Raw genomic sequence first — 25,239 nt, 5'->3', positions numbered from 1 at the left:
TTATGAAGAATCTCGTTCTTTTATTGTGAAGTTGGTGAAGATTTTAAATAGAGGCATGCTCCATAAAGTTTATGATGCTTCACATTAATGTAATAAAGAAATGATATATATTTGTAGCTAAACTATGAAATAAAATATGTGTGAGACCCACAGGGATAATACGTGTCTATCACCCATTCGCGCGTATCAACGTTTTATTTAGTGCTATAGTATTGAATTCGCATCAAATCAATTTCAAAACGGTAATCATTCTTGGTGAAGTTTTTGAATTGCTGCCTCCATGGTTTCTCTGCAACGTGGACTCATGCCATGTATATCATATGTCCATGCAATTCAGCCTGCTCAAATGTGTCCAAAATTTAGCGCCGCTATACATAAACCTGTTTTATAACTAATAAGTGGGTAATATTTTGGAAAAAGACAACATTGCATCGCCCATCCCCCCTCCTTCCCACGCCAAACTTTTACTATTGTGTATTATGGTTAGATGTCATTCAAAATGGAGATTGACAAATATTTATTTGAAAAAAAAACAGGGTTGTAGAAATTATAAAGTTTTATTAGCCAGATATAATACAATGAACATCTTAAAAGATTAGAGCAATTTTGTTCTTAAAAATCGAATTAATTCTAACTGAAGATAATGGAAAGTTCTAAGAACTAAGAGATATGACCGATAAGGGATATAATTCTCCCTTTAGGAATACTATACAAAAATCAAAGGATTTACCCAAGATAATCATTAAACTTTTGTTTTTTTAATTACTTTGAAACCATAACAATAAAGTAGAATAAATGTAGTAAGATTATGTTGATATATCAGTTGCATCCGCAGCTGATGATCTAGTCATTCTGACTCTGGTGTTTTTACACTCTAAAAACAAATCAGTAAAAAAATGACTAGGTAATAGGGTCAGCTGGGTGCAACTGTTATTCTAGTCATATTTGACTATTTTTTAGTCGTATTGTACTAGAACATAGTTATTTCTGACTAGAATATAATCAGAAATGTGACAAGACATATCAGTTGCACCCAGCTGACTACTGCACTGTAAAAAATGAAGTGCTAATCTAGCACTTACAATGCTTGTATAAAGTGACTACACTATACGAGTGCTGATTTTCTAGTTGAAATTTGAACTAGAAAATCAGCACTCGTAGTGCAGTCACTATACAAGCACTGTAAGTGCTAAATTAGCACTTCGTTTTTTACAGTGTGGTCTAGTCAATATGACGGTTTTAAGAGTGTAGAATGTTGGAAAGCAGGCTTGGGCCGTTCATCGTCTTTATGAAGTGGGAAGTTTAAGAACCATCAACGTCTGGACGAATTCTGAATTGTAGAAACAAACAACATAATTACCAATCTTACCTGCTATATATCAAATTGGATGTTTGAACCTTAAAATTTGACATGATTATGTGCGAGAAAGATAAATGGAAAACAAAATAAAATACTACTTATGTCACAGGTTATGTAAAATCTTTCGGACCTTGACCTCAATGGTGTAGGCATATTTTGTTAAACGAAAGAAAACTAAATTTTAAAAATGAAAAGCAAAGAAAATATACTTTCAGACTCGAAAATGGTCCTGAAAAGGGTAATTGAAGGAAAATGTGATCTTAATAATCTATTGATTGGGTGTGGTCAATTTGGTTGTTGGAGGTGATGATAACTGTCTGTAATTGTATCATTCTGTCGATGAATTCTTACACCTAGTAACGTCTAATAAAAAGATTATGAAGTTTCTATGAAATTACACTGCGATGTCGAAATAAAGAACAAAAAAGCGGTAGTCAGTGATTCTTCACTTCCATTGATCCCTTCAACTACATACCTTCATAGTTGACCAAACCGTCACCATTCTTGTCAGATTCCTTGATCAATTGATCAGCTTTCTCTTTAGACATGCTGATACAAAACTCACCCAAAGCCTCTCGCATCTCCTTAGCACTGAGCAAGAAAATGATCAATTATTATTTATTAAAACATTTTCCGTTCTTAACAATAATTGTTATCATTATCAGCATCATCAAAACAGATGGCTTATGTGTATTGTGGAAAGTATAAAACGATTCAAGCATTACGCCTGCTTGACAACTAAAGACGTTTTCTACCGCCTTTTCCACAAAAAGTCACAATTTTTTCCTTATGGTCGGAAGAGCTCGCTCGTCACCCCAACCCCCTTCCCAATGACAATGACAATGACAAGGATTTTATTTCTTTGACGGTCCCTCCTGGGGGCATAGAAGAAATATAACTACTTATAACAATGGCAATAATACGCATAAGAAAAATACAAAGGTAACAAAAAAATTCAAAAAAATAATTAAAAAAAAGAATCAAACATGATGATAATAAACATATGTACAATACAAGAGCAATAATAGAATCCCATCCCCGGATCCGTGCAAGGTGATTACAGTTAACTGAGAGTGGGTAGCTTGGTGGAGTTACAAGTACAGAAACTGAAGAAAATAATTAAGAAGGAAGAGGAAAGGGGGAATGGAAGGAGAAGGATCAAGAATAGGGGGAAGAAGATTATAAATGATAATAAGAAATAGAAGTAGTAGTAGTAGTAGTAGTATTAGAAGAAGAAGAAGGAGAAGAAGAAGAAGAACCTTTACAATTTTCTCCCGCTACGCCAAGTCTGGTCTCCCTCAAAATTTCTGCCCCTTCCCAAATCTCTGTCTAGCTCACCTGATACAACCGTTGTCATCTTTGTCAAGTGTTTTGAACCATCCTCGAATATCCTCTTCACTGTATGTGGATTCCGCTTGTGTTCTTGCCATCATCATCAAAAATTCTTCAAAATCAATTTTTCCGTCGTCTAGTAGAAGAAAATATCAAAAGTTTCAATATGAATTTATGCTTTCTGGGTTTCCGTTCCACATAAAAAAATATACCAGGGGCAACATAAGCGGGCGGGGCGGCCATAGACGTATACGGCTCCACCTCCCCAAGAAAAGAGGGGGAGGACAAATATGAATAAGGTATGATATATGTTATCTATCTTTTCACCAATGATTCCACGCGCACGATTAAATTATCGAATTTTAGTCGGGTAGATATGATCAAAATTATTGCATGACCGTCAAGTTGGGTATGACTGCGATTAGAAGATGTAGTATGGGGTGTCTACTTCAAGAATCCGATGGGTGCCACCTGGGCACCCTTGGGCATTTCTTTTTTTTTAATTGACGTCATAGGCCACGCCCACTTTTTCATATACCTCGATATAAATTTCAAATTTTAAGGAATTGTTTGTTTGTTTGTATTTATTTCCATATAAAAAGATAAAATATATACATGCTCAATTTAACATAACATACAGATCATATGGAGGATGGCCCATTTCAGCGGTATTAATAAAATACCGCTGTTCTTCCATGTTATGTTTGGTATCAAATTAAAGCTTATGAAAGATCAAATGTAAATTAATGGATCAATGCACAGTGATAAAGAGTAGACATTCATTGTCAAATCAACACCTCAATTGCCGGGATCATCACTTAAGGACGAACCCTGCAGATTAAGAGTAATACCTACTTGTCATTTTGAAAGTAGTCTAACACATCAGATTTCCTTTATATTTATCCGTTTTCTTATATTTTTTTATAGTGAACTACATGTCAATCTCATACAACTAGATAGGCAAAATCAGAAACAAGCAATATTTTGTATCATAATCATCAGTGGCGTAACTACGGGGGGCATGGGGGGCACGAGCCCCCCCCCCCCCCCCAAATCGACTGGCCCAAAAAAAACGGGGAAAATGAAAAAAAGAGGGAGAAAGGAAGAGAAAGGTAGTGGGGAAAGAAAAAATTATTGTTCATTATAATGTTATATTACATTATGTTATATTACATAAGAAGCATTTTTTCATAACTTTATGAAACATTATTTGCTCAGGGCCTATGTCTTTTTTTTTTAATCTTTATTGATCAAAAAATAAATCACAGTACAAATCAAACAAATCAACAAGCTATTTACATGATTAAAAACAGAGCAGCACTTACGTACATGTAGGTATATACTTGTCGAGACAGATACATAAAACAAATTAGATATCAAATCTCCACTTTTTAAAATGTACAGGTAATTTACCATTTTTCTTCGCCAAAACATATTCAATATCCTTAATACCTTTGATACGAGCTTTGAATTCCACAATATTGGGGTTTTTGTTATTAAATTTACAAAAGTGAACATAGTATTTGAAAGCAAGGAAAATGAATGTTAGAAAGTTATCACCTTGAATACCAAAAACCTTTACAAAGGGGGAAAGGATAATATTCGAATGTTGTTTTTGGTTTATTATAGATAAAAGATCATCCCATACAAGGTTAACCACCGGACAATCACAAAATATATGTACAATTGTTTCAGGGTCTCTTTTACAGAATGAACAGTTTGGGGAATCTTTTCTCTTGATTTTAAATAAAAATGCATTAAGGGCAATTGTCTTATGAAACACCTTGAAATAAAATGATCTGAGGCGGCTATCAATAGTACTCTTAAAATTCAGCATATGTATTTTCTCCCAGTCTACTTTGTCGTTAGAAGGGCACGACTTTTCCCAAAAGGAAATACAATTATCTGGGAGACATTGATCGAAAAATATCGAATATGCATAACTGCTAACTTTCCTTTTCTCTAATAATTTATCTACAACTTCGGAATGGATATCTAAATCTGGATTATTATGCCAATCTAACCATGGACCAGGAATATTTTGTAATAGAAAATTATATTTTCTTCTATCTTTTGCTGAAATTTCAAAGTCGAGAACTAACTCTTCAAATAACTTGTAACCTGGATGGGGTGGATTAAAGAGATCACTTATAAAAACTATGCCCTTATTAAACCAATTTTCATAAAAGAAAAATTGTTTAGATTTGGATCTGACATTTCTATTAAACCAAATACAATGTGAATAACCCAAATACAAATAATCATAACCAAACTCTTTTCTGGATGCTTTATCTCTAAACAAGTACCAGGTCCGGATTGAGTCTGCAAGTAGGGAACAATTTAAATTATTCAAAATTTGTTCAGGTGCATGGGCCTTCCACAAAATGTCCCTCATTGCATTAAATTTGTCTAAAAAGGAAACTTCAATTAATTTCCATCCACTATTGTAATTATCATTTAACAAAAATTTTACCCAAATCATTTTCTGAGCCATTGAAAATGTATAGGGATCAACCATTTTAAGCCCACAGGCAGAAAAGTCATTACAAAAATATTTCCTCTTTACTCTGTCCTGGCCTCCATTCCAAATAAATCTGTAAAATAAAATATTTAGATCCTTAAAAAATTTGCTTGGAATTTTAATACACAAAACAGATAGTAAATACAGCAACTGAGGCATTAATAAAGTTTTAATAACACAGATTTTTCCAACAAAAGACAAATTTCTTGAGCACCAACAATTCAATATATTCTCTATCTGCCTCAGCTTAGGAACATAGTTAAGACTATACAGTGAATTAAAATTCAACGAGAATTGAATACCCAATGTTTTGAAAGAATTATCTCTCCATGTTAGACCTCTTTCAGCAAATGGGAAATCTTGACAACCTTTTTTCCTTCCTATCCAGATAGCTTCTGACTTAGATAAGTTAAGCCTACACCCTGAACTACTAGCAAATTTATCAAGCACTTGAAATAAAATATTAAAAGATTCCAAGGAACCATCCAAAAAACAAGTTGAATCATCCGCCATCAATGAAATTTTCACTTCTTCATTTTGGATTGGAATACCTTTGATAATGTCATTTTGTCTCACAGCTAAAGCCATTGTTTCAATTACAAGTTAAAAAAGATAGGGGGAAATTGGGCACCCTTGGAATATGCCTCTTTCCATATTAATTACCTTAGTTGAAAATCCATTATTCATAACATAACTTTTCCTCTCGCAATAAATGGTTTTTACCCACTTAATAAATTTTGTTCCTATATTGAAGCGATTCAAAACTTCTATCAAAAAGTCGTGGTTTACACTGTCAAATGCTTTCTGTATATCAAGGAGTAAAATAGCTCTAGGGATATTATTTGCCTCAGTATATTCAATCAAATCTAAAATCAACCTAATATTAAAACCAATATTTCTTCCTTTTAGAAAACCAGACTGATCTTGGTGAATTAAGGGGTTTAAAAAAAAATTCAAGCGGTTTGCAAGAGTCTTGGTAAAAATTTTGTAGTCAACAGTTAAAAGCGAAATTGGTCTATAGTTTTTCAAATAATTAACATCTTTATCCTTCTTTGGAATCAACGTTATTATACCATTTCTTTGAAAATTCGACATCATGCCACTCTCCATTGAATAATTAAATGAATTTAAAAGTAAGTCACAAATATCAGGCCAAAATGTTATATAAAATTATATTGGCAATCCATCAAAACCAGGAGATTTGTTACGTTTCATTGACTTTATGGTTTCATAAACTTCCCCATTAGAAATTGGTTGTTCTAAAAAAGTTTTGACATTCTCAGCTAATTTGGGGATTTCAATTGTATCTAAAAATTCAATAATATCAGTTTGTTGGGTATTTTGTTTTCTGTACAAGTTTTGATAAAATTTATGAATTTCATCCAAAACACCATCCTGATTAGAAATTGTTTGATCTTGGTCATTTTTAATTCGATATATTGATTTCTTTTCTGCATATCTCTTCTCTAGGTTGCAAAAATACTTGCTACTTTTTTCGCCTTCTTCTATCCAACGAGATCGCGAACGAATAATCAAACCTTTTGTTTCATTGTCAAGTAACCTATTGAGCTTATTATTAAGCTGACTCAATTTTTCAATGAGATCATTATTCAGAGGGTGCTGGTTTAATTGCATTTGAGTTGAATCAATCTCTTTCAATAAATCAATTTTCTCCCTTTTCCTTTCTTTCTTCTTTCTTGCACCATATTCCATACCTATCCCAGTTATTTTGCATTTTAAGGCATCCCAAATTATATTTGGATTGCACTCTGACTCTTGATGATCGAGTTTAAAGTCACTTATACCTTGTTTCACTACCTGAATGAAATCTGGATCACTAGACAAAAAGCTACAATTGAGTTTCCAAAAAACCAGGACCTTTAGGGGGTTGGGCATATTTAAATTTCAACAGTACTGGTGAATGATCTGATTGTATACCTGGATATATTTTAGAAGAAATACAGTTGTTAACCAAGGTATTAGAAACAAGTATAAAATCTAATCTGGACAGCACTTTCGGGTTATCTTGATGTCTCGTATATTGACGTAAATTTGGATGGAAATATCTCCAAATATCAATTAAATCATATTCGTCCAACAAGAAATTAACAGTTTCATTTGCTTTAACATTGGAATGTTTCTGTTTTTTGCCTTGATAATCTAATGGACCTAATACTGCATTAAAGTCTCCTGCAACCATAAGAGGGGCATGGGGATATTGGTTAATTCTACTAAATACATAAAAAAAGAAATCTGGATCATCTTCATTAGGAGCATATATATTACAAAGAATCAGAGACATATCATGTATGGTAATAGACATAATCAAATAACGCCCATTAGGGTCACTATATATGTTATGTATTGTGGGAGCAAGATGTTTGCGAATCAAAATTGCAACCCCCCTACTATTAGAAGAAAAACTAGAAAACCAAGAATGTTCTCCCCATTGCTGTGACCAAAACTTTTCATCATTAGGTGATGAATGTGTTTCTTGGAGAAATATTATATCACTTTCGATAGAGCGTAAATAATGAAATATTTTTCTCCTTTTAATGAGGTCCTGAATTCCACGACAATTGAAAGTAGATAAGGTTACATACATGGTTCAAAAGGAAAAATATCACTTTGGTAAGCATTATCAATAAATACGTACATTAGACGAAAATGGAAGTATAATCGTTCAAGACACCTCATCATACATGTATCTGCCCAAGACGAAACATAGGATTGAATATACACATTTACATGTACTGCTCTGTTACAAAATACCATCAGGATAACATTAAAAACGAATCGAAAATACAAAAGAAAAAACATCAAATAAACAAACAATTGGAAGTAAAGTAGTGATGGGAAACCAAGGCACCAGGAACAAACAAAGGCTTCAAATCACACACAGCCCTGGTCTTAGGTGCTAGCAGTATAAAAAACAACAACAAATTTGAGCAACTTTGAGCAAAACTCACCATGTGATTAAAACTACGGTATCTAAAACTGCCTCATAGACAAATTGTGGCACTTTTATAACAAAGAAAAAAGAATGACTGCAATTTCTTGCAAAACATAAATCAACTCGTTAAACCCACAAAAAACCTTGTTGTATCTCAAAGATGCTGTTTAAAAATGGACAAATTCTCATCTCAAAAGTTTCAAAACAGATAAGACTTCAATTTTAAAGACACATTACAGCCTTGTTCAGCTATTTTTGTCATGATCATGTAATCCACAATTGCTGCCCCTGATCTGTTGAAAATATATCCAAAAGCTAAATGTGTTGAATTAAAAACTTGGCTCAGGGATATCAACAATACTGCGTACTTTACGAATAGCCCACTAAGTAATTTTTTTGTTTAACTCTTGATCAAAAGTTCAGTACGCTCTCTCTCTCAGGCTCAATTGGGAAGACACAGTAGAGATGCAACGAAAGTTATTTAATACATGTGGAAGAGAACGAAGTTACGTTGTAATCAATTTCCCATTAGGAGACTTGTAGCATAACTTGTCAGGAAAGACAAAAAAAGGGCTCTTGCCCTCTTCCTTCAGACGTTTGAATGCTCCAGCTATGGCTTTCCTCAGTTGTAGAACATGCTGTGAAAGGTCTTCAGCTACAAAGGCTTTCTGATCTTGGTAGAGCGATTTTGATGCCTTCAGCATCTTCATGCAGCATTTGCGAGCTCTTTCCTTTGCAGTAAACGAGCCAAAGCCAATGTGGATCCTCCTGGGACGCTGCACATTTTCTGACTGGGAACGAAATGATGGAGTACGGTGGCATCGCTGGGTATTTTTGATGTCCTCCTCTGGCACCTCTGCAAACTGTAGGAAATCATGGATCACATTCTTACAATCCTCGTTGTTGGACTCTTTCAATCCGAAGACTACTAAATTGTTTCTCCTTGAACGATTTTCAAGGTCATCCAATTTTCTCTCCAGCTTTCCATTTTGAACCTCCAAGGACTTAACAGCATCATTAAGAACAGTCAACTCAAGGATTTGATTTTCTCATCCTGTTCAGACAGCTTCGAAGTAAGTTGATGCAGTTTCTTATCGAGAATTGACTCAATGCGGGCATCTTGTCTCTTCTCAAAATTCTCAAAAAACTGGATGAACCATATAGAGGGGGCTTGTCAATGGCAGCCGTTATATTGGCTTCCGCAGCAGTGCTGGAAGATGGAGCGAGAATATCCCGCTTCGCTAGGGGTTCACGCCCATGGCCGGCGCCTGCAGTATCGGGGGATCCTTGGAGAGGAACCGCTAGGTCTGCGTGTGCAGTGTTCCGCTTGATTTTCTTGTGAAGGGGCGAGTTATTATCCATGATAACGTCTTTGATAGAGTATGAATAGTAACAATAAAAACACGACGTAACAAGAAAAGACGAAATAAATCAACTTTACCGTCTACTTATCACTTATATTCGTCACCGGTGGTACAGGTCTGCTCAAAACTGCTCTCGACGCAAATCACATCACTTGCGACAAGCTGCCATTTTCCCCATCCAAGCGGGCCTATGTCTTTGTTGTTCCTGGTGATCGCATAGACTGTTTAACAAGATATATAATCCTGTTGTACTAAAACCTCCCGTTTTCAATTCAATATACTGTACACCAAATATATTTCCTCGCAATTCGAATTATTATTGTTTCAGTGTAGTGACATTTGCTTCTTTTTCTTGACTAAAAGTGATTGCCCTATTTTAATGTCTTAATGTAAAACATTTCATGTCCGTGCTAACGTTCTCATTAGTTTAGTGAGATGTCTGCTCTTCATGAATCCCTAAAATCAGTCCTTATAATGTAAATTTTTCTTATCTCAATATAAAAAATTTTCAGCTCGCGCATCGCTCTCGCATCATTTGGTTAGTGAAATACGTACGGTCTTAGTGAATTCCTGCAAACAAGCCTTAGAATACTAAATGGGTTCTTGTACCGTTTGTCTTTATCCAGTAGATGCTGAATCAGCAATGTTCACAGCTGTGGAAAGAGCAGAACAGTAGAAGTAGGTTTTAGAATCCTCTATCTCCCCCCAAGCCTTTGGTACGACGAAAAGTGATAAAAAACGAGTCAGTGGCAAAGATGAAATTCCTGTCCAAAAAGCAATGTCTATTTTGAAAGGCTCCTCCAAACAGTTAACTCCAAAAAGTAGAAGAAAAGCAAAATGTAACGTCCAAATAACTGCAAACACGAACACCAGCAGGAACAAAAACGCGTAAAACAGAAACTCCAAGAACACAAAAAGGATGTCATAGCACGCTAGAGAGACATCTCGTAATCCGAGTGCCATGCAGGTCTACCGGCCTGACGGAGAGATCGCCTGGGCGAAGGAGCTGGTGTGGCAGCAGGAGCGATGCCGTCATCCTCAGGTGATGGAGTAGGAGGAGGCGGTCGATCAGCCACGGAAGGGGAAGCTTCACGAGGAACTGCAGCTGGGGCAGCACGGCCGGCCGGGGATGACAAGACATCAACAGGGTCTGGTTGGTGGGAGCCATCAGGTTGATCAGTCACCGTTGATGGACAGGCGTCGGTGATGGGCCCAGGTTGCTGTCGAGGAGACGGAGTGGGCACAACCGGACACGGGGATGGTGATGGTAGTCCGCCAGACACAGCAGTAGGTGTCAAGATCAACGGGGCAGATGGGGTGTTCGGGTAACTCCGGGTACGAAGGTCATCTTCCACTGTCCTCGGTGGCAAGGGCCGATGGACCGGAGTGTAATGCTGTAGAAACTTGCGATTCCTTAGTGTGATCCGGCCGGATCCATCAACACGGACCAGGTATTGGTCATGCTGCCGTACTTCAATCACCACGCCGGTCTTGTCCCATTTCAGAGGATGCGGCCCTGTTTGGTTCTGAATGCGGACGTGGTTGCCAACAACAAGTGGAAGAAGCCGTTTGGTGTGTTCCTTCCAGCGTTCTGCTCCCTTCATGTGACGGTTGCGAAGGGCCTCCTCCCTTGCCTGTAGGGTCTCGCACCAGGTGTCGTGTGGCTTGTATTTGCCAGGGGCAATAGGAATAAAGTCCTGGATCGGGTGGCCAAAGACACACATGGCTGGGGATAGCTTCGTGTCCCTGTCTGGGGTGTTGCAATACTGAAGTATCGCCCGTTGAAAGTGATCCGTATCAAGGGAACCAGTAGTGCCCGTGTTGCTCATGATAAGGCGCTTGATGGTCTTCACAGCAACCTCAGCTCGACAGTTGCTGTGGGGAAATGCAACAGAGGCAAGACGATGATGGATGCCCCAATCCGAAGGGAAACAACGCGAAGCTACCGCTGTGAACTCAGGGCCACCATCAGAAGCCAGCTCGTCGGGAATACCGAAGGTAGCGAAGACACGACGGAGACATGTGATGAGTCCATTCGCCCCCTGTGCAGACCGTTCGACGATTGGCCAGTTCGAGTACCTGTCCACTATGACCAAATAGTTGCATCCTTTGTAATGAAAATAGTCTGCACAGATACACTGAAAGGGGAAGGCCGGCGAGATTAGGGGAGCCGGCGGTGCACTGGGATTGGATGGGGCTATCCGGTTACACGTAGGGCTCTGATCGCGGGGGTGATGCCAGGCCAGAAGACAGAAGCGTCAGCACGAGCAATCATCGAGGTAACCCCTTGGTGAGCAGCATGCAGGTGGGTCAAGATTTCATCCCGGAGGGAAGGAGGAATGAGTACACGATCATTGAAGAGGATAACTCCATCAACCGAAGAAAGTCCATCGCGAAACTGGAAGTATTCACGCAGTGGGTGGGGAAATGCATGGCGATGGGCAGGCAAGCCAGACTCGATGAGTTCAAGGAGGGTCTGCATGTTGTCATCACTCGCTGTCGCAGAACGTACTCTATCCCATGTAACTGATTTGAGGTGAATAGAGTCCAAGGCACACATGGCAGAGGATAGTGTGCAGACTTCAACAGAATCAGTGTAAGGGTCCGAGGTCCGAAGGCCCCCCATTAGCGTTGGTGAGTGCAGAAATGACAGGCGCATGACACCAACCATGGCTACGTCATCTGGGAGGTGTAATTTCTCTGCCTTGCCTGTAGGGTGGCGAGAGAGGCAATCTGTAGCTCGGTGATGGACGCCAGGGACATGGAACATTCTGAACTTGTACCGCAGTGTCTTCTCCTTTAGATTCCTCAAGCGGGGATTAGGGATCCCCTCCAAGGCCCTATCGCCGAAAATCTTGAGTAGTGGCTTGTGGTCCACGGCAATGATGAGATCCTCGCATCCCAAGACGAAGTATCGTGCCTTGTCAAGGGCGTCCGCTACTGCTAGAGCCTCGCCTTCCACTGGGGCGTAGCGGGATTCAGCAGCATGAGTAAACCGACTCCCTACAAGTGTTACCTTCCAACCTGTGACACAGCAGAAGGGGATAGTGCCATCGCAGGTGCAGTGTTTCTGCAGAAGCCAAAAGCCAATGCCATCCTTAGACCAGTCCGTTGCCAGGCAGGTCGGCTTTCTGGGGTCAAATATCCTCACGCCATCTTCGATCTCGCCGGCAATAACAGCCTTGGAGTCTTCAAAGGCACGCTGGAGGGCAGTAGTCCACACAAATGGCGTACTGGGCTTCAGGAGCTGACGAAATGGTAACATCTTCTCTGTCATGCTGAAGGTATACGATACTTGGTTGACAAGCCCAAACCATGACCGCACATCAGTGATATTAGACGGTGCTGGAAAATCAAGGATCGCCTGCAGGTATTTCTGGCATGGCCGGACATTGTCAGTAGTGATTTCAAATCCTGCGAATTCGACAACATCTGCGCCAAGTGTGAATTTGGTAGGGTTGAGGATGATCCCTTTCCTACCACAGATGTCTAGCCATTCGACTGCTTGGAAGAAGCTGTCAGCTAATGTGTCCGCCCAGAGTAAGACGTCATCAACACACTTTGTCTTGTATGGGATGGCTGATACAATCTCGTCGTATCGCCTGGTGTAGCCGTCACCAGAAGCGATGTATCCCTGAGACGCGGTTTTGTAGCGGTATCTACCCCAGGGTGTGATGAATGTTGTGAGATGGCGATCTTCCTGGCAGATGGGTACACTGTGGTAGCCATTCCAAGCATCACAGACAGTCTTCTTCTTGCCGTGTGGAACTGACCTCGCTTGGAGAAAAGGGGATTGAGTGTGGTGTGTCTCGCGGGTTGCATGAGCATTGAGGGCCTGGAAGTCGACAGTCCTTCTCGGTTTGCCATTCTTCTTGGCACACACAACCATCCTATGGCACCAAGTGACAGGCTCACCAACAGGTACAGGTTCAAGCACACCCAGCTGAACATCGTGATCTAATGCTGCCTTGACTGCATCCCGCCAGTGGAGTGGTACAGGCACGGGGGTGTGATGTACGATAGGCTCTGCATCGGGGTCCACCATCAGTTTAATGGGAGGGCCATCCATCAGGGGCAGTGGTTGGTGTTCGCAAGTGTTGAACGTACTACTCTTGTAATAATCAAGGAGGTACTGCTGGAGCTTGGCACGGTTGTCCTCAGTTGCCGGGAAAGGTAGTGAGGTGGGAGGCGGTGGGGGCAATCTACGTTGAGGGCAGTGGCAGGCACGTCTTGTATGAGGCCCCTCAAGGACTGCAGCCGTGTCCGACAGGGGCGGGTCTCGTGTCGCACCCAGTTGTGGGAAACTATCTGAGATGATTCCAAGGCCAACACAGGCTTCCCGGCTGAGGAAGAGCTGATCAGAACTGTCTGTGACGTAGGTAAGCTGTCTCGTCCAGACGGTACGGCCTTGAGCACCCGTGCCAGACAGACACAATGGAATGGCCCCAAGAATCCTGACGCCCCCTTTAGTGGCAGTCCGCATCTTCATACTAACAGGGATGAGGTCCCGTTGACGTAATCCAAGGCGGCGAACTATCTTCATGCCGGCCAAGCAGCTCTGGCACCCAGTGTCAGCCATAGCAGGGGTAGATTGAGGCATCGTAGGGGAGGAGAGCCGAAATCCAAGAGCTTCGTAGTCATCAGGGACAACCAGAGCAGTCACATCTACAAAGGGTTGCGGGGAAGACTTCCTTCTGATCCATGCTTGGTTAAGGCTATCATAAACGTGATGATCAAGGGGAATGCCATGGCCTCCGCATGAGTGATCATAGCCATGAACAGAGCAAAAGGAGTCAAATAGAGCATTCTCCTGTCCCTCAGGGGTCACCGGAGGGAGACGTTTTGGTTTGTCCCTGCTTCGGCATACGTTCTCCATGTGGTGGAATCTATCACAGTGCCTGCATTTGTGTCCATAGGCATCACATTGTGTCTTACGGACGTGAGCAGGGGCACCCCGTCCATGTCCCTTCTTGCCACAGTAGTTACACAAGTCTTGGCCATCCTTGAGGTGCATTTGCTTGGTTTTCCGATATGAGCTGCTAGCGGAGTTTACGACGTGAGAGTGCAGGAGGGATGAAGCAGAACGCTTGCCAGCCTCCTTCGCCTCGATGAACTGGAAGACATCTTCTGGTTCTTGTCCCCCAAGAGGTCGAGCTGAATCTCGGGGTCAGCGATTCCCCTGGTCAGGGCATCCCGCAGTATCTCATCAGTGTAGTTGACATCCATAGAGCAACCAGGGCACTTAATGATGAACTTACAGATCCCTGCTTGACCACGTAAGCGGGCCCCGAAGCTGCGGACTGTCTCATCCCGGTCCTGGCGCATGTTATGTAGCGCCACTCGAGCTACCATGGTATTTTCCTCACGCACAGCGAGCCTCTTGATTGCCGCCAGCACCTCTGCTTCAGACTTGGTGGTGAGGCTGACGCCAGAGGATCTTGTAAGGTCCTTGCGAAGAGGCTCATCGCAGCATTCAAGGAGTTGCACGTCCTTGTCCTTGTCCTTGGTATCTTGGTACTCTCCACATAATCGGACCATCGAGAAGTGAAGTAAGCCCAGTCCTCGCTTGTACCGGCTGCAACTATGGTGGGCCTCTTGACCTTCTCTATCTTGGCAGCAGACCCTGTCCCAGCAGAGGCATGAATTGTGGAGTGGGTCGTGAGCAGGGCAGCAACAATAGAGGCATCCAGATCCGGCGTGGCGTAGTCGCAGCCTGGAATTGGGCAGGATACGGTAGGCATGGTGGTAGCTAGGCAGGTTTGAACACAAAAGCTGTGAACATAAATGGGTTCTTGTACCGTTTGTCTTTATCCAGTAGATGCTGAATCAGCAATGTTCACAGCTGTGGAAAGAGCAGAACAGTAGAAGTAGGTTTTACCCCTCTTCAGGTCTGAATTTCCTAAATTTTCAGCTCGCGCTTCGCGCTCGCAGTATTTGAATAGTGAGATGCGTATAACTATGACAACAAAAAGTGCTTCATGTGTTTAGATGTGTTTGTAACAAAATCAGAAAGTGCTTGGCACTCGCATTAGATGACTATTGTGAGATACTCTTAATGGATTCCTTAAAAACAGTCCTTAAAATATCCATGTTTGGGGTCAATATATACAAAGAATTCAGCTGGCGCTTCGCGCTCGCATCATTTGGTTAGTGAAATACGTACGGTCTTAGTGAATTCCTACAAACAAGCCTTAGAATGCACCTCATCAGGTCTGAATTTCCTAAAATTTCAGCTCGCAGTAATTGATTAGTGAGATGCGTATGATAATCATGATTACAATGACTACAAAAACTTGAAGTGCTAAATGTGTTAAGATGTAATTCTAACAAAATCAGCAAAGGATGGCACTAGCATTAGATGACTATGCTGAGATATGTATACTCTTAATGGATTCCGAAAATATAGTCCTTAAAATGTCCCTGTTTGGGGTCAATATATACAAAATTTTCAGCTCGCACTTCTCGCTCGCATTGTTTGTTTAGCTAGACAGTTACGTATCATGAAAACAAAAAAATATGCTTATGATGTCCCTTTTTAGGTCTGAATATCAAAAGATTTCAGCTCGCGCTTCGCGCTCGCATTATTTAATCAGTGAGATACATATCCTTTTAACGGCACTGCATGTCCTTAAAATGTCTCTATTAGGTCAGTAATACCTGGCAATTGAGCGCGCTTCGCGCGCCCCTAAGTGACTCGAAATTTTTGCTGGTGCCCCCCCCCCCCATGCCGTGACCCACGGTACGCCACTGATAATCATAGTATGCATGTCAAAATCATATGATCGTGAAGGGGTGTCTGGAAGAGTTACAGTTTCACTCATTGTTCAGTTTGCGATTCCTGATATAAATCTTCGTTATGGACTTACTGGTCGTATCGGCTTTTGTTACCATTTCTTTAATTTCCTCCTCAGTAAATCCACATCCACATTGTTCCATCGCAGCACCCAACTCTTCGCTCGTGATAAAGCCATCACCATTACTGTCATAAAATGAAGAGAATGTCCTCCTGTAATCTACAAAGAACAAATTAACGATTTCTTAGTACACAGTATAAAGGGTAATTGGGAGTTAAAGCCAAATGTCACTATGACGTCAAGTTTGCTTTCCTAAACGAAAGCCAAGGAAACATCCCAAAGAACTTTTGGCCGAAATCCATATAAGAATAACGAAATTATGGTTCTATCAAGTTCTCATTTGGTGACGTCATATGCCGACAACGCCCTTATAATCATATAATTTGATTTTTTTTTAATCCATCAGAATTCTCAGAAAATTAATTATTTGCTTTTGCATTAATCATCAGACAAGTCAGTAAAACAAAACCAAGCAAAATTGTCATCCGTTAATTACACGGTAAACAAAATTTAATAACACGTATGGATTTCTTTTCAAAATGTCAGACACATACAACATCGATTTCTATACAAATTATCATCAGAAACATAACAAAGTAAAACAGAAATAAAAAAACATGTATAGATTTCCACAGAAACTAATTACTACAACCGATCGATTACTGCTAAGAGATAAAAATGTTTAAACAATCAATGCTTATAACAGTATTCAATTTTTCAAACAGAAAATATTCAAGGAATAGTCTCCCTAGCAAATATCTAATTTAAATTAGAGAAAAATAACCAAACTTCACACTGTTAAACAAGTCCACCCCAACAAAAACTTGATTTAAATAAAAAGAGAAAAATTCAACAAGCATAACACTGAAAAATTCATCAAAATCGGATGTAAAATAAGAAAGTTATTACATTTTAAAGTTTCGCTTCATTTCACAAAATAGTTATATGCACATCTCGGTCGGTATGCAAATGAGGGAACTGATGACATCACTCACTCACTATTTTTTTTTTGTATTTTATTATATGAAATATTTTGATTTTCTCGTCATTGTCATGTGAAATTAAGTTTCATTCCTCCCTGAACACATGGAATTCCATTATTTTAACATTTTGTGGTTCAGGCAAGTAGGTCCTAATCATCAAATTCGTAAAAATTGATATATTGTATAATTCAAATAATAAAAAACAAAAGAAATTGTGGGTGAGTGGCATCATCGACTCTCTAACTGGCTCATTCATATAACTATTTTGTTAAAAATAAACGAAACTTTGAAATGTCATAACTTTCTTATTTTACATCCGATTTTGATGGAATTTTCAGCATTGTGTTTGTCTAATTTTTCTCTATTGATTCAAATCAACATTTTTCTGAGGTGGACTTGACCTAAAATCAGATGCAAAATAAGACAGTTATGGTATCTAAAATCTTTGCTTAATTTCACAAAACTAAATATCACTATTTGCTTTTTTTTGTATTTTGTTATAAGAAGTCATATTTCCATTTTCTTCTCATTATACTTCGAAACAAGGATTGACCCCTCCCAGAATTTCAATTGCCATTTTCGTTTAAGCTATAGTAATTTATTAATTTTTTCCTTGTCAAATCTGCAAAAATATAATAAAACCTAAAAGGAAATAGTTATCATTTGAACCTTACTGCGTTCTGTAGACAACAATATCTCTTTTTATTCAAATCAACTTGTTGTTGGGGTGGACTATCCCATTAAATGTTATATATTCAGTTTAGACATTTCAATTATTAAAACAATGCACGCGAGTAAACTGGTAAGCCAGATTGTATAAAGTGTTTTTACTCAATAAAAAATGGGAATCGATTAGATTTAAGACATATGGGGTAGGTGCTCGCATGTGACGTCACAGGGTCAAAATTTCAAAATTGTGAATACTTTATCTGATGGCTTATCGCCGGACCTCCATCATTGTGCTTTTATATTTTTCTGTTTTATTAAAAAAGGATTTGATATCGGGCTGAACTCCCCCTTAAAGGAGATTTGTTAAACAACAGAGAGACGTGTGACTAATGATTCATATTTGAACGTTCTATATTTGCTGTTATATATTTTAGTCTGTCCTAATACCAGACTATTATTTCGTCTGTTTGCTCATGTCAGTGTTGAAATCATGGCCCAAACCATCAAGGCCAAGGCATAGAAGCCCAAGGACAAATGCCAAGCAGTTATGTAAGAAAATAGTGGTATCAAATCAAATATTTTTCATACTAAAAAAATAAATGCATGAGACTAAGATATTTAATGTGCTGAAGATTTCTAATTCTATGAACCATAAATAGGGAAGGCGGAGTAAGATGAGCCATTTTTTGCTTTAATGCATTTTAGGACTGATATGACTAATAATCTTGTAGAAATAAGTACCTAGCCTTAAAATTCAATTCTTGGGAAAACATGTTTTACCTAAAAGTAACTTTCTACCCCACAATGAAAGGCACTGTAATCTTTGAAAAAATGTCAAACGGCTCAACTAGCTCCACCCGAGGGGTACGTTGAGCCACAAAAAACTATGTACAAAAGCTATATGGGACAAGAACCATATGACAATTTTGTTTAGTCTTTTCACTTTCAGGGGCGGATCCAGCTTTTTATAAAGGGGGGGTTGGGGTGGTATGCGAGGGAGCGTAGCGACCGAGTCCAAGCAAGCGGAGCGAGCGAGGGGGGAGGGTGTGGGAGGGGGGTGTCCCCCCTCCCACAGTAGGGAAAATATTTGAAAATCTGTGTGTGAAAATGGAATTACAAGTTTAAAAAAAAAGATAAGATTTAAAAAAATGGTCCCCGGATTTTTTTTTGGGGGGGGTTTGCAACCCCCCCCCCTCTAGATCCGCTTCTGACTTTCTATAGTTCTCTATAAACACTAACATCCTCTACAAGTAAAACTTGTGAATTTGATTCTTTCTGCCTGCATACGTGTTTTTATATATACATTACCATATGAATTACCATGGCTCAACTTGCCCCATGTTTGCTGGCACAACTTACCCCAGTCCGAGCTTCATGTGACACGACAAGAATGAGGATCCACACCTGGACTAACAATATTGTCATCTTTTGTCCTTATCACATTTAAAGATGCATGAGGGTAAAATGCAATTAATATCTATATTTCACACTTTCTAACTTTTTTGGGGCTGAAATTTGTATTTTCCCTTTGAAAAACTACTTACTGTTTCAATGTTGAAAACAATGTGGTCGGTTAAGGGTTATGCAATGGGATATCAATATCCCACACTCACAATCACAATGTCTGACTCATTCATAATTGGCCTGGGGTGGTGGCTCAACTTACCCCGCCTTCCCGTATATATATTTTTCACCTGTAAACGAGACACAACATACTATAATATTGGAAATTAGGGGAATCGGGGAATTTTAAAATGTGGTTTCCGACAAAACAGTGGTCTTTGATTAAATAGGGCCCATAAATTACATGAGTCATTTTCGGAATTTGTCTATTTTTTCCATGGACGTTCAGGTGACATGAATTCGCACGTGTCCTCACACTTTGGTCTATCATGCTTTTATAACAGGTCTGTGGGCAATAATGTTCTTAGAAAATTCTCATGATTCGTATAGAGTAGGCGAGTGAGCAACTGAGCACATGCACAATGAAATTATCAAATCCATCTCAGCTAAATATTGATAGGAATAAATTTAGAAAAATAAACAATAACGCTTACAATGTCATAAAATCTGATATAATGTGAAAAAGTAAATGGCATTTTAAAGAAAATTATTATCATTTTTGGTATCCAACCATAAAGTGTTCCTCAAAATAATAAGAGGAACTCGGGTCCCGTGCATTCGTCATTCGGTCAATCAGTGTGCTCAGATTTGTTTGCTCATTTGTTAGGAATTGTGACATTCATGGTTTTCCATAATTATGATTGAATCATTGGATCAGTTGCTATCGTTTTGGATGAGGCCCAGACAATAGGGAGTTTCCGCAATCACTTCGCACACGCTTCTATAACGCAGAGAATCTTTTGTCAAAAGCCCTTCAATGATAAAACAGACTTTGTCGAAAATCGATGAATCAAAACAGAAGTGTCGTCCTGGGTAGCGTTTCATGAAAGGATTCGTCGGACGTTTTATCCGACAAGTACCATTTTATCCGACAGTTACTATAGTAACATTGCCTCTCGGCCAATCAGAATCAAGGAAAGATGTCAGATCTGACAACTTGTCGGACGAAAATGTTGATGAAACGCTGGACTCTGGACAAATGACATTTTCTGAAATTTTTCGTCCGGTCCGAATCTTCGGACGATTTGCTGTCTCGATCCTCTTAATGTAGAAAAAAAACCTCTCAGCTGTCCTTTGCGATTTGACTTGAACGTCAAAGGAATAATTGGTGCGTTGTAGAAAGCGTCTTCGAAGTGATTGCGAAAATACGCTATTATTTTTTTGCTCATCGACGTATGGAGGATTCAAGTCAGAGTAAATGTATTGAAAATGCCCGTCAAATAACAAAGGCAGTTGGGAGGTCTTTGTCGAAATTTGGTGAACCGCAACAGCCACTTTCGTCCTAAGCTACTTTCGGTGCTGAGGAAAAATTGCAATTACGTCGTTCCTCCAGAACTGCCGTTTTGATATTCATCAATTTTCGAGAAAGACCTCTTTGTTTTGCTTTGTCATGCTGGACATTTTACAACGTACTTTCAAATGTTACTTACTTTCAATTTCTTCGGCTGTAAAAAGAGAAGACGCCTGCATTGGAGCAAGAAGAAAAATAAAACGAAATAAATTACTCTAATTTTCATATATTTCTACAAATGCAGACTCTCTATGATAAAATATTGAACATTTTCAAGATATTCCAGAAGGTAAAAGCGGGTTCAAGAGAAATGTTGATTGTGTATATTGACTCCGATTATCTCGCAGAGCGAGTCAGACAGACCAGACCTAAACATACTGATCAAGCTTGATGGTGGAAGGTCAGTAACCTTCGGAAATGGAAACCGAGCACGCAACCAGAAAATAAATATTCGCCTTAAATATTTATGCGTGTTTAGTTTATCAGGGAATTCTTATTAGCAATTTCCGGCTCTCACAAGGTGGTGTAGGAGGGAGAGGGGGGTAAATAAGGCCCCCTTTTCAGAATTCCAATCATATCTTTTTAATGCATAGCAGTAGAAAAGTGATTAGATGCCCAATACCAGATCGTCACTAGACCTACATTACTCAATAGAAATATGAGGACTAATCATTCTCATTTGCATATTAATGAGCGTCAGGAGCCTTATTTGCCCCATCGAAATGAGGCAAATGAGGCCAGCCCTTGATTAAGAAACTATTTTGTGTTGCTATAAAGTAAAAATGGTTCAGTTGGTGCGATATACAATCACTGAAAATTTAATAGTATATCACAGGATTAATATTTAATTATTTTCATAAAGGCCCCATTTAAAAATTTATTTATGAATGCTATCCAATAACATGGAAAGAAATATTGTCAGATTATGTTTTTAACTGTCAGTTATATTATGTTTCTACAGTCATGTTCTATTGGAAATAGTATACGTAAGCAAGTGTGGAGATATCTTCACTGCATTTGTATTGTTTAACAGAACTGATGTAACCATACAGTACTCATTATGTTTTAATGCAGAGGGTCTCATTTGCCCCATCAGGCATATGAAGTTCATAGCTAGGCTTCCAGTCAAAAAAGAGGGAAAGTGGCGACTTTTACTAAAGTATTAGCATGTGTAACAATGCCTTAAAAAGGTAAACTAAGATAAAAGCTGATATACATCGATGGATGGGTACAGTACATCGCCACTAATTTGAGGTGCTGCTGAGTTTGTGCTCGTCAAATGGGCTATGAGACATTTGTTTATACTCGAGATCTGTCTCAAATACCACACAAACAGCATTCCGTTGACACTGATAAACTTGAGCAGTGAGCTAAAAACTAATTGGGGCCTTATTTACCCAGGGCCTCAATTACTCAACTCTCCCCTACATATTTATCTGAAGATGTGCAGATTGTGGTAAATTGCCAATCGTCTATATACCGCAAACTCGTCCACTTACCGAATAGTCTACTTTAATGCCATTCCTTCCATCAACATTTCGTCTAACAACCATTTGGTCCAATCATCACTTCGTCTAATCACCATTTCGCCTATGACCATTTCGTCTCATAACCAGTTGAGCTAGGCCTATATACATGTATATATAACATTTCGTTTTCATTAATTTTACACAATACACTTAGTCGAAGTGGATCAAATAAAATGGTATATAAACTAAATGGCTATTGGACCAATTGGTTATTAGACGAAATGGTAATTGGACGAAATGGCAATTAGACCATGTGGATAGTGGACGAACTGATGGTAGACCAAATTATAGTAGACGAGTTGGCAATTGGACGAATTTGCAATAGACGAATAAGAAATAAATCCAGATTGCAGTTAAAATCTCAAGTTGACGACAAGGGTTCTGTTGCATAAAAGCAGGGGCGAGTTGGGAAGGGTAGGAAACTCAGACACATGCGTTTGAAAATCTATCGGAATACAAAGGCATTCCAATCACTGACAAAGCACTCAACGTGGGATGATATCCCATGTGGCGTGCCGATGTTAACCCTTCGGAGCCGTGTTCACTACTTTTGTCTAGAAGCATTGGTTTGGATAAATTTCTTTTGCAAATTTCAAATAAGTTATGGACAACAAAAAGTAAAGCCCTTGTGATATTTTCATGCAAAAATAATACAAAAGATTCGTGAAAACAAGACATATATAAAAATGTTAAACTATACTTATAAAATTGACTAATTTCAGCATCTTCCGACAATTTGCGCCATTAGAGCTCACTCATGAAATTATGAACATAATTTGTACAGTAATTTATGCGTGTTCTTGCGTGAATCTGAGATAATTAACTTTTAATATTACTCGAATTATGGTTCTTTCTGTTCGCTGATACACATTATACCCATAAAATGTACTGATGCATCATTACGAACTGGACAAGCCAATTGGAATCTGACTTTATCTTGTTGCTCCGAGAAACTGTCGCCTGAAAAAAAAGTGCCCATTATTGACACGTCTGAATGTGATTGTTGAGACTTCTGTTTTATCTTGTCGTCGATACCATTGGATGGTAAAGTTTCATAATGGCACTCAAATAGTACGAGGTCATAATGGTAACTTTATTGCAACGGGGCCCTTATATATAGCAACACTGAAATCCGGTAAAATAGAGAACATCCAGTAGCATTGATCATAAAAAGTGGGTGTATAGAACGTCCCTCGATCTTAGAATTGGAATGCGATGCAGGAACAGTGACATCATGGTGAATCCCATGATGGACCTATTACAAAGGTCCAATGATTATCAAGGAGAGGTAGGCCTATATTTTGTCAAAATGGAATCGGCAACTATTCATTGTGACAGATCAAAGTGATACACAAGTTGAACGCGTAACGCTTTATCACCGAAAAACGCTGTTTATCGAGTGAAAACAAAGTTTATCGAGAGAAACTATGTTTATTGGGTGACAAAAATATGCATGGATAAACTCTATATTTCGCTCGATAAACAGCGTTTTTCGGCGATAGAAACCGTATTTCGCGATAAACACTGCATGTAATTCGCGATAAACTATAGACAAATATGAAAAGAATATTATTCAGATGACAATGACAGCCACAGCTAAGTGATTCATTAACTACCCGATGAATGTCCATTTTTATAGGTCTATGGTGGAAGAACAATTATCAACTAGGACTATGAAATAAAATGGTTTTTACATCTTCGTAATTATACCCGACCTGCATGGAACATTGCATCGTAAGTCATGTAGGCGAGGAAAATAAGTTTTGAATTATGATTCCAACTTGGTGAACTTACCATCTTAATAGACTGGTTTTACTCTGCAAACTTAAAGACGAAATCTGTCTGGACCTGTAGCCTAGGCTGTATTCTTGACTTGTGACAAGGGTGTGGTGCTTACTTGGAGTTTTATTGAATGGGTTCAATGAGTCAATGCGTGTCGAAATAAATGCTGTGCAGCGACGCATTTACCGATCAGTACAAAATGTATTCGCCAGAAAATAATATAGTCTAAATAATAGATATCTTTCCGTTGAAAGTATGTTGTAGGACAATGACGAAGTGGATTAGCATTCACCTCAATGGGATTAGTAAAGGCAAAGTGATACAGCATTAAGAGTTGAAAGGATCAACATTTTATCAAGGAGATGTATAGGCCTAATCAGCCACTCCTTCTTTAAAAAGGAAAAAAATCTGTACAGAGCAGTCTCACTGTTGATTAATGCGATATATTACTACGCCACACGACATGACCACTAAAGTGGTGATGACCATGGGGCCGATTGCACGAGAGGGTCTTTGCAAGAACAGTCTTCCGTGTCGCCCATGTACTATGTGTCATGTGAAACGCATATCAAATAACCTGCAAACATATTTCATTCGTCCGTTAAAGTAAACAAAATTTTTGTTTATAAAATTATGTGACATCTCATGAAATTGAAAAAGAAATGATTTAAAAAGCTGGCTAAAGAATTTTATTCGTTTATCATAAATTTCAGAAATATCCCGCATACACTGTACACCGCGTCATAAAAGATGGGCGACACGAAAGACGGTCCCTGGAAAGACCCTGTCGTGCAATCGGCGTCTGCATTGTCCAAAAAATACAAATCAACAATGCAATTCGTTTGGTTAATTTGAGATCCTTAAAGGGCTAGCGGCAAACTTTGGTGTGTCTGCTGACCATAATCTGCTCATAATATTTTATCAGAGAATTGCTCATAATTCCCGCCCCCATAGCGCCACCTTATGGGCACTGTTGCA

General features: G+C 39.2%; 1 protein-coding gene across 1 annotated transcript; it reads right to left on the bottom strand.

Annotated features, from left to right (window-relative positions):
- LOC135154733 (calmodulin-A-like) lies at positions 1-24,399 on the bottom strand. Its single transcript, XM_064102216.1, has 6 exons — positions 24,274-24,399; positions 21,090-21,123; positions 16,397-16,543; positions 2,699-2,828; positions 1,836-1,951; positions 1-1,330 (listed from the first exon to the last, which is right to left on the bottom strand). Exons 1-6 carry the CDS (start codon positions 24,274-24,276, stop codon positions 1,287-1,289), a joined length of 474 nt encoding a protein of 157 aa, XP_063958286.1. The 5' UTR covers positions 24,277-24,399; the 3' UTR covers positions 1-1,286.
- Positions 24,400-25,239: the final 840 nt, after the last annotated feature.

Source organism: Lytechinus pictus, chromosome 7 (assembly GCF_037042905.1).
Source record: "Lytechinus pictus isolate F3 Inbred chromosome 7, Lp3.0, whole genome shotgun sequence".
NCBI classification, from domain to species: Eukaryota; Metazoa; Echinodermata; class Echinoidea; order Temnopleuroida; family Toxopneustidae; genus Lytechinus; species Lytechinus pictus.
The sequence above is the reverse complement of the archived record's forward strand: the minus strand, read 5'-3'. Positions and strand labels throughout refer to the sequence as shown.

What these genes read in the sequence shown, in the direction of transcription:
- LOC135154733 (XM_064102216.1), bottom strand. An exon ending in GATGACAACGGTTGTATCAG is followed by an intron (nt 1,952 to 2,698) that starts GTGAGCTAGACA and finishes TTTCTTGCTCAG; the next exon opens with TGCTAAGGAGATGCGAGAGG. An exon ending in CGGTTTGGTCAACTATGAAG is followed by an intron (nt 1,331 to 1,835) that starts GTATGTAGTTGA and finishes TCTACAATTCAG; the next exon opens with AATTCGTCCAGACGTTGATG.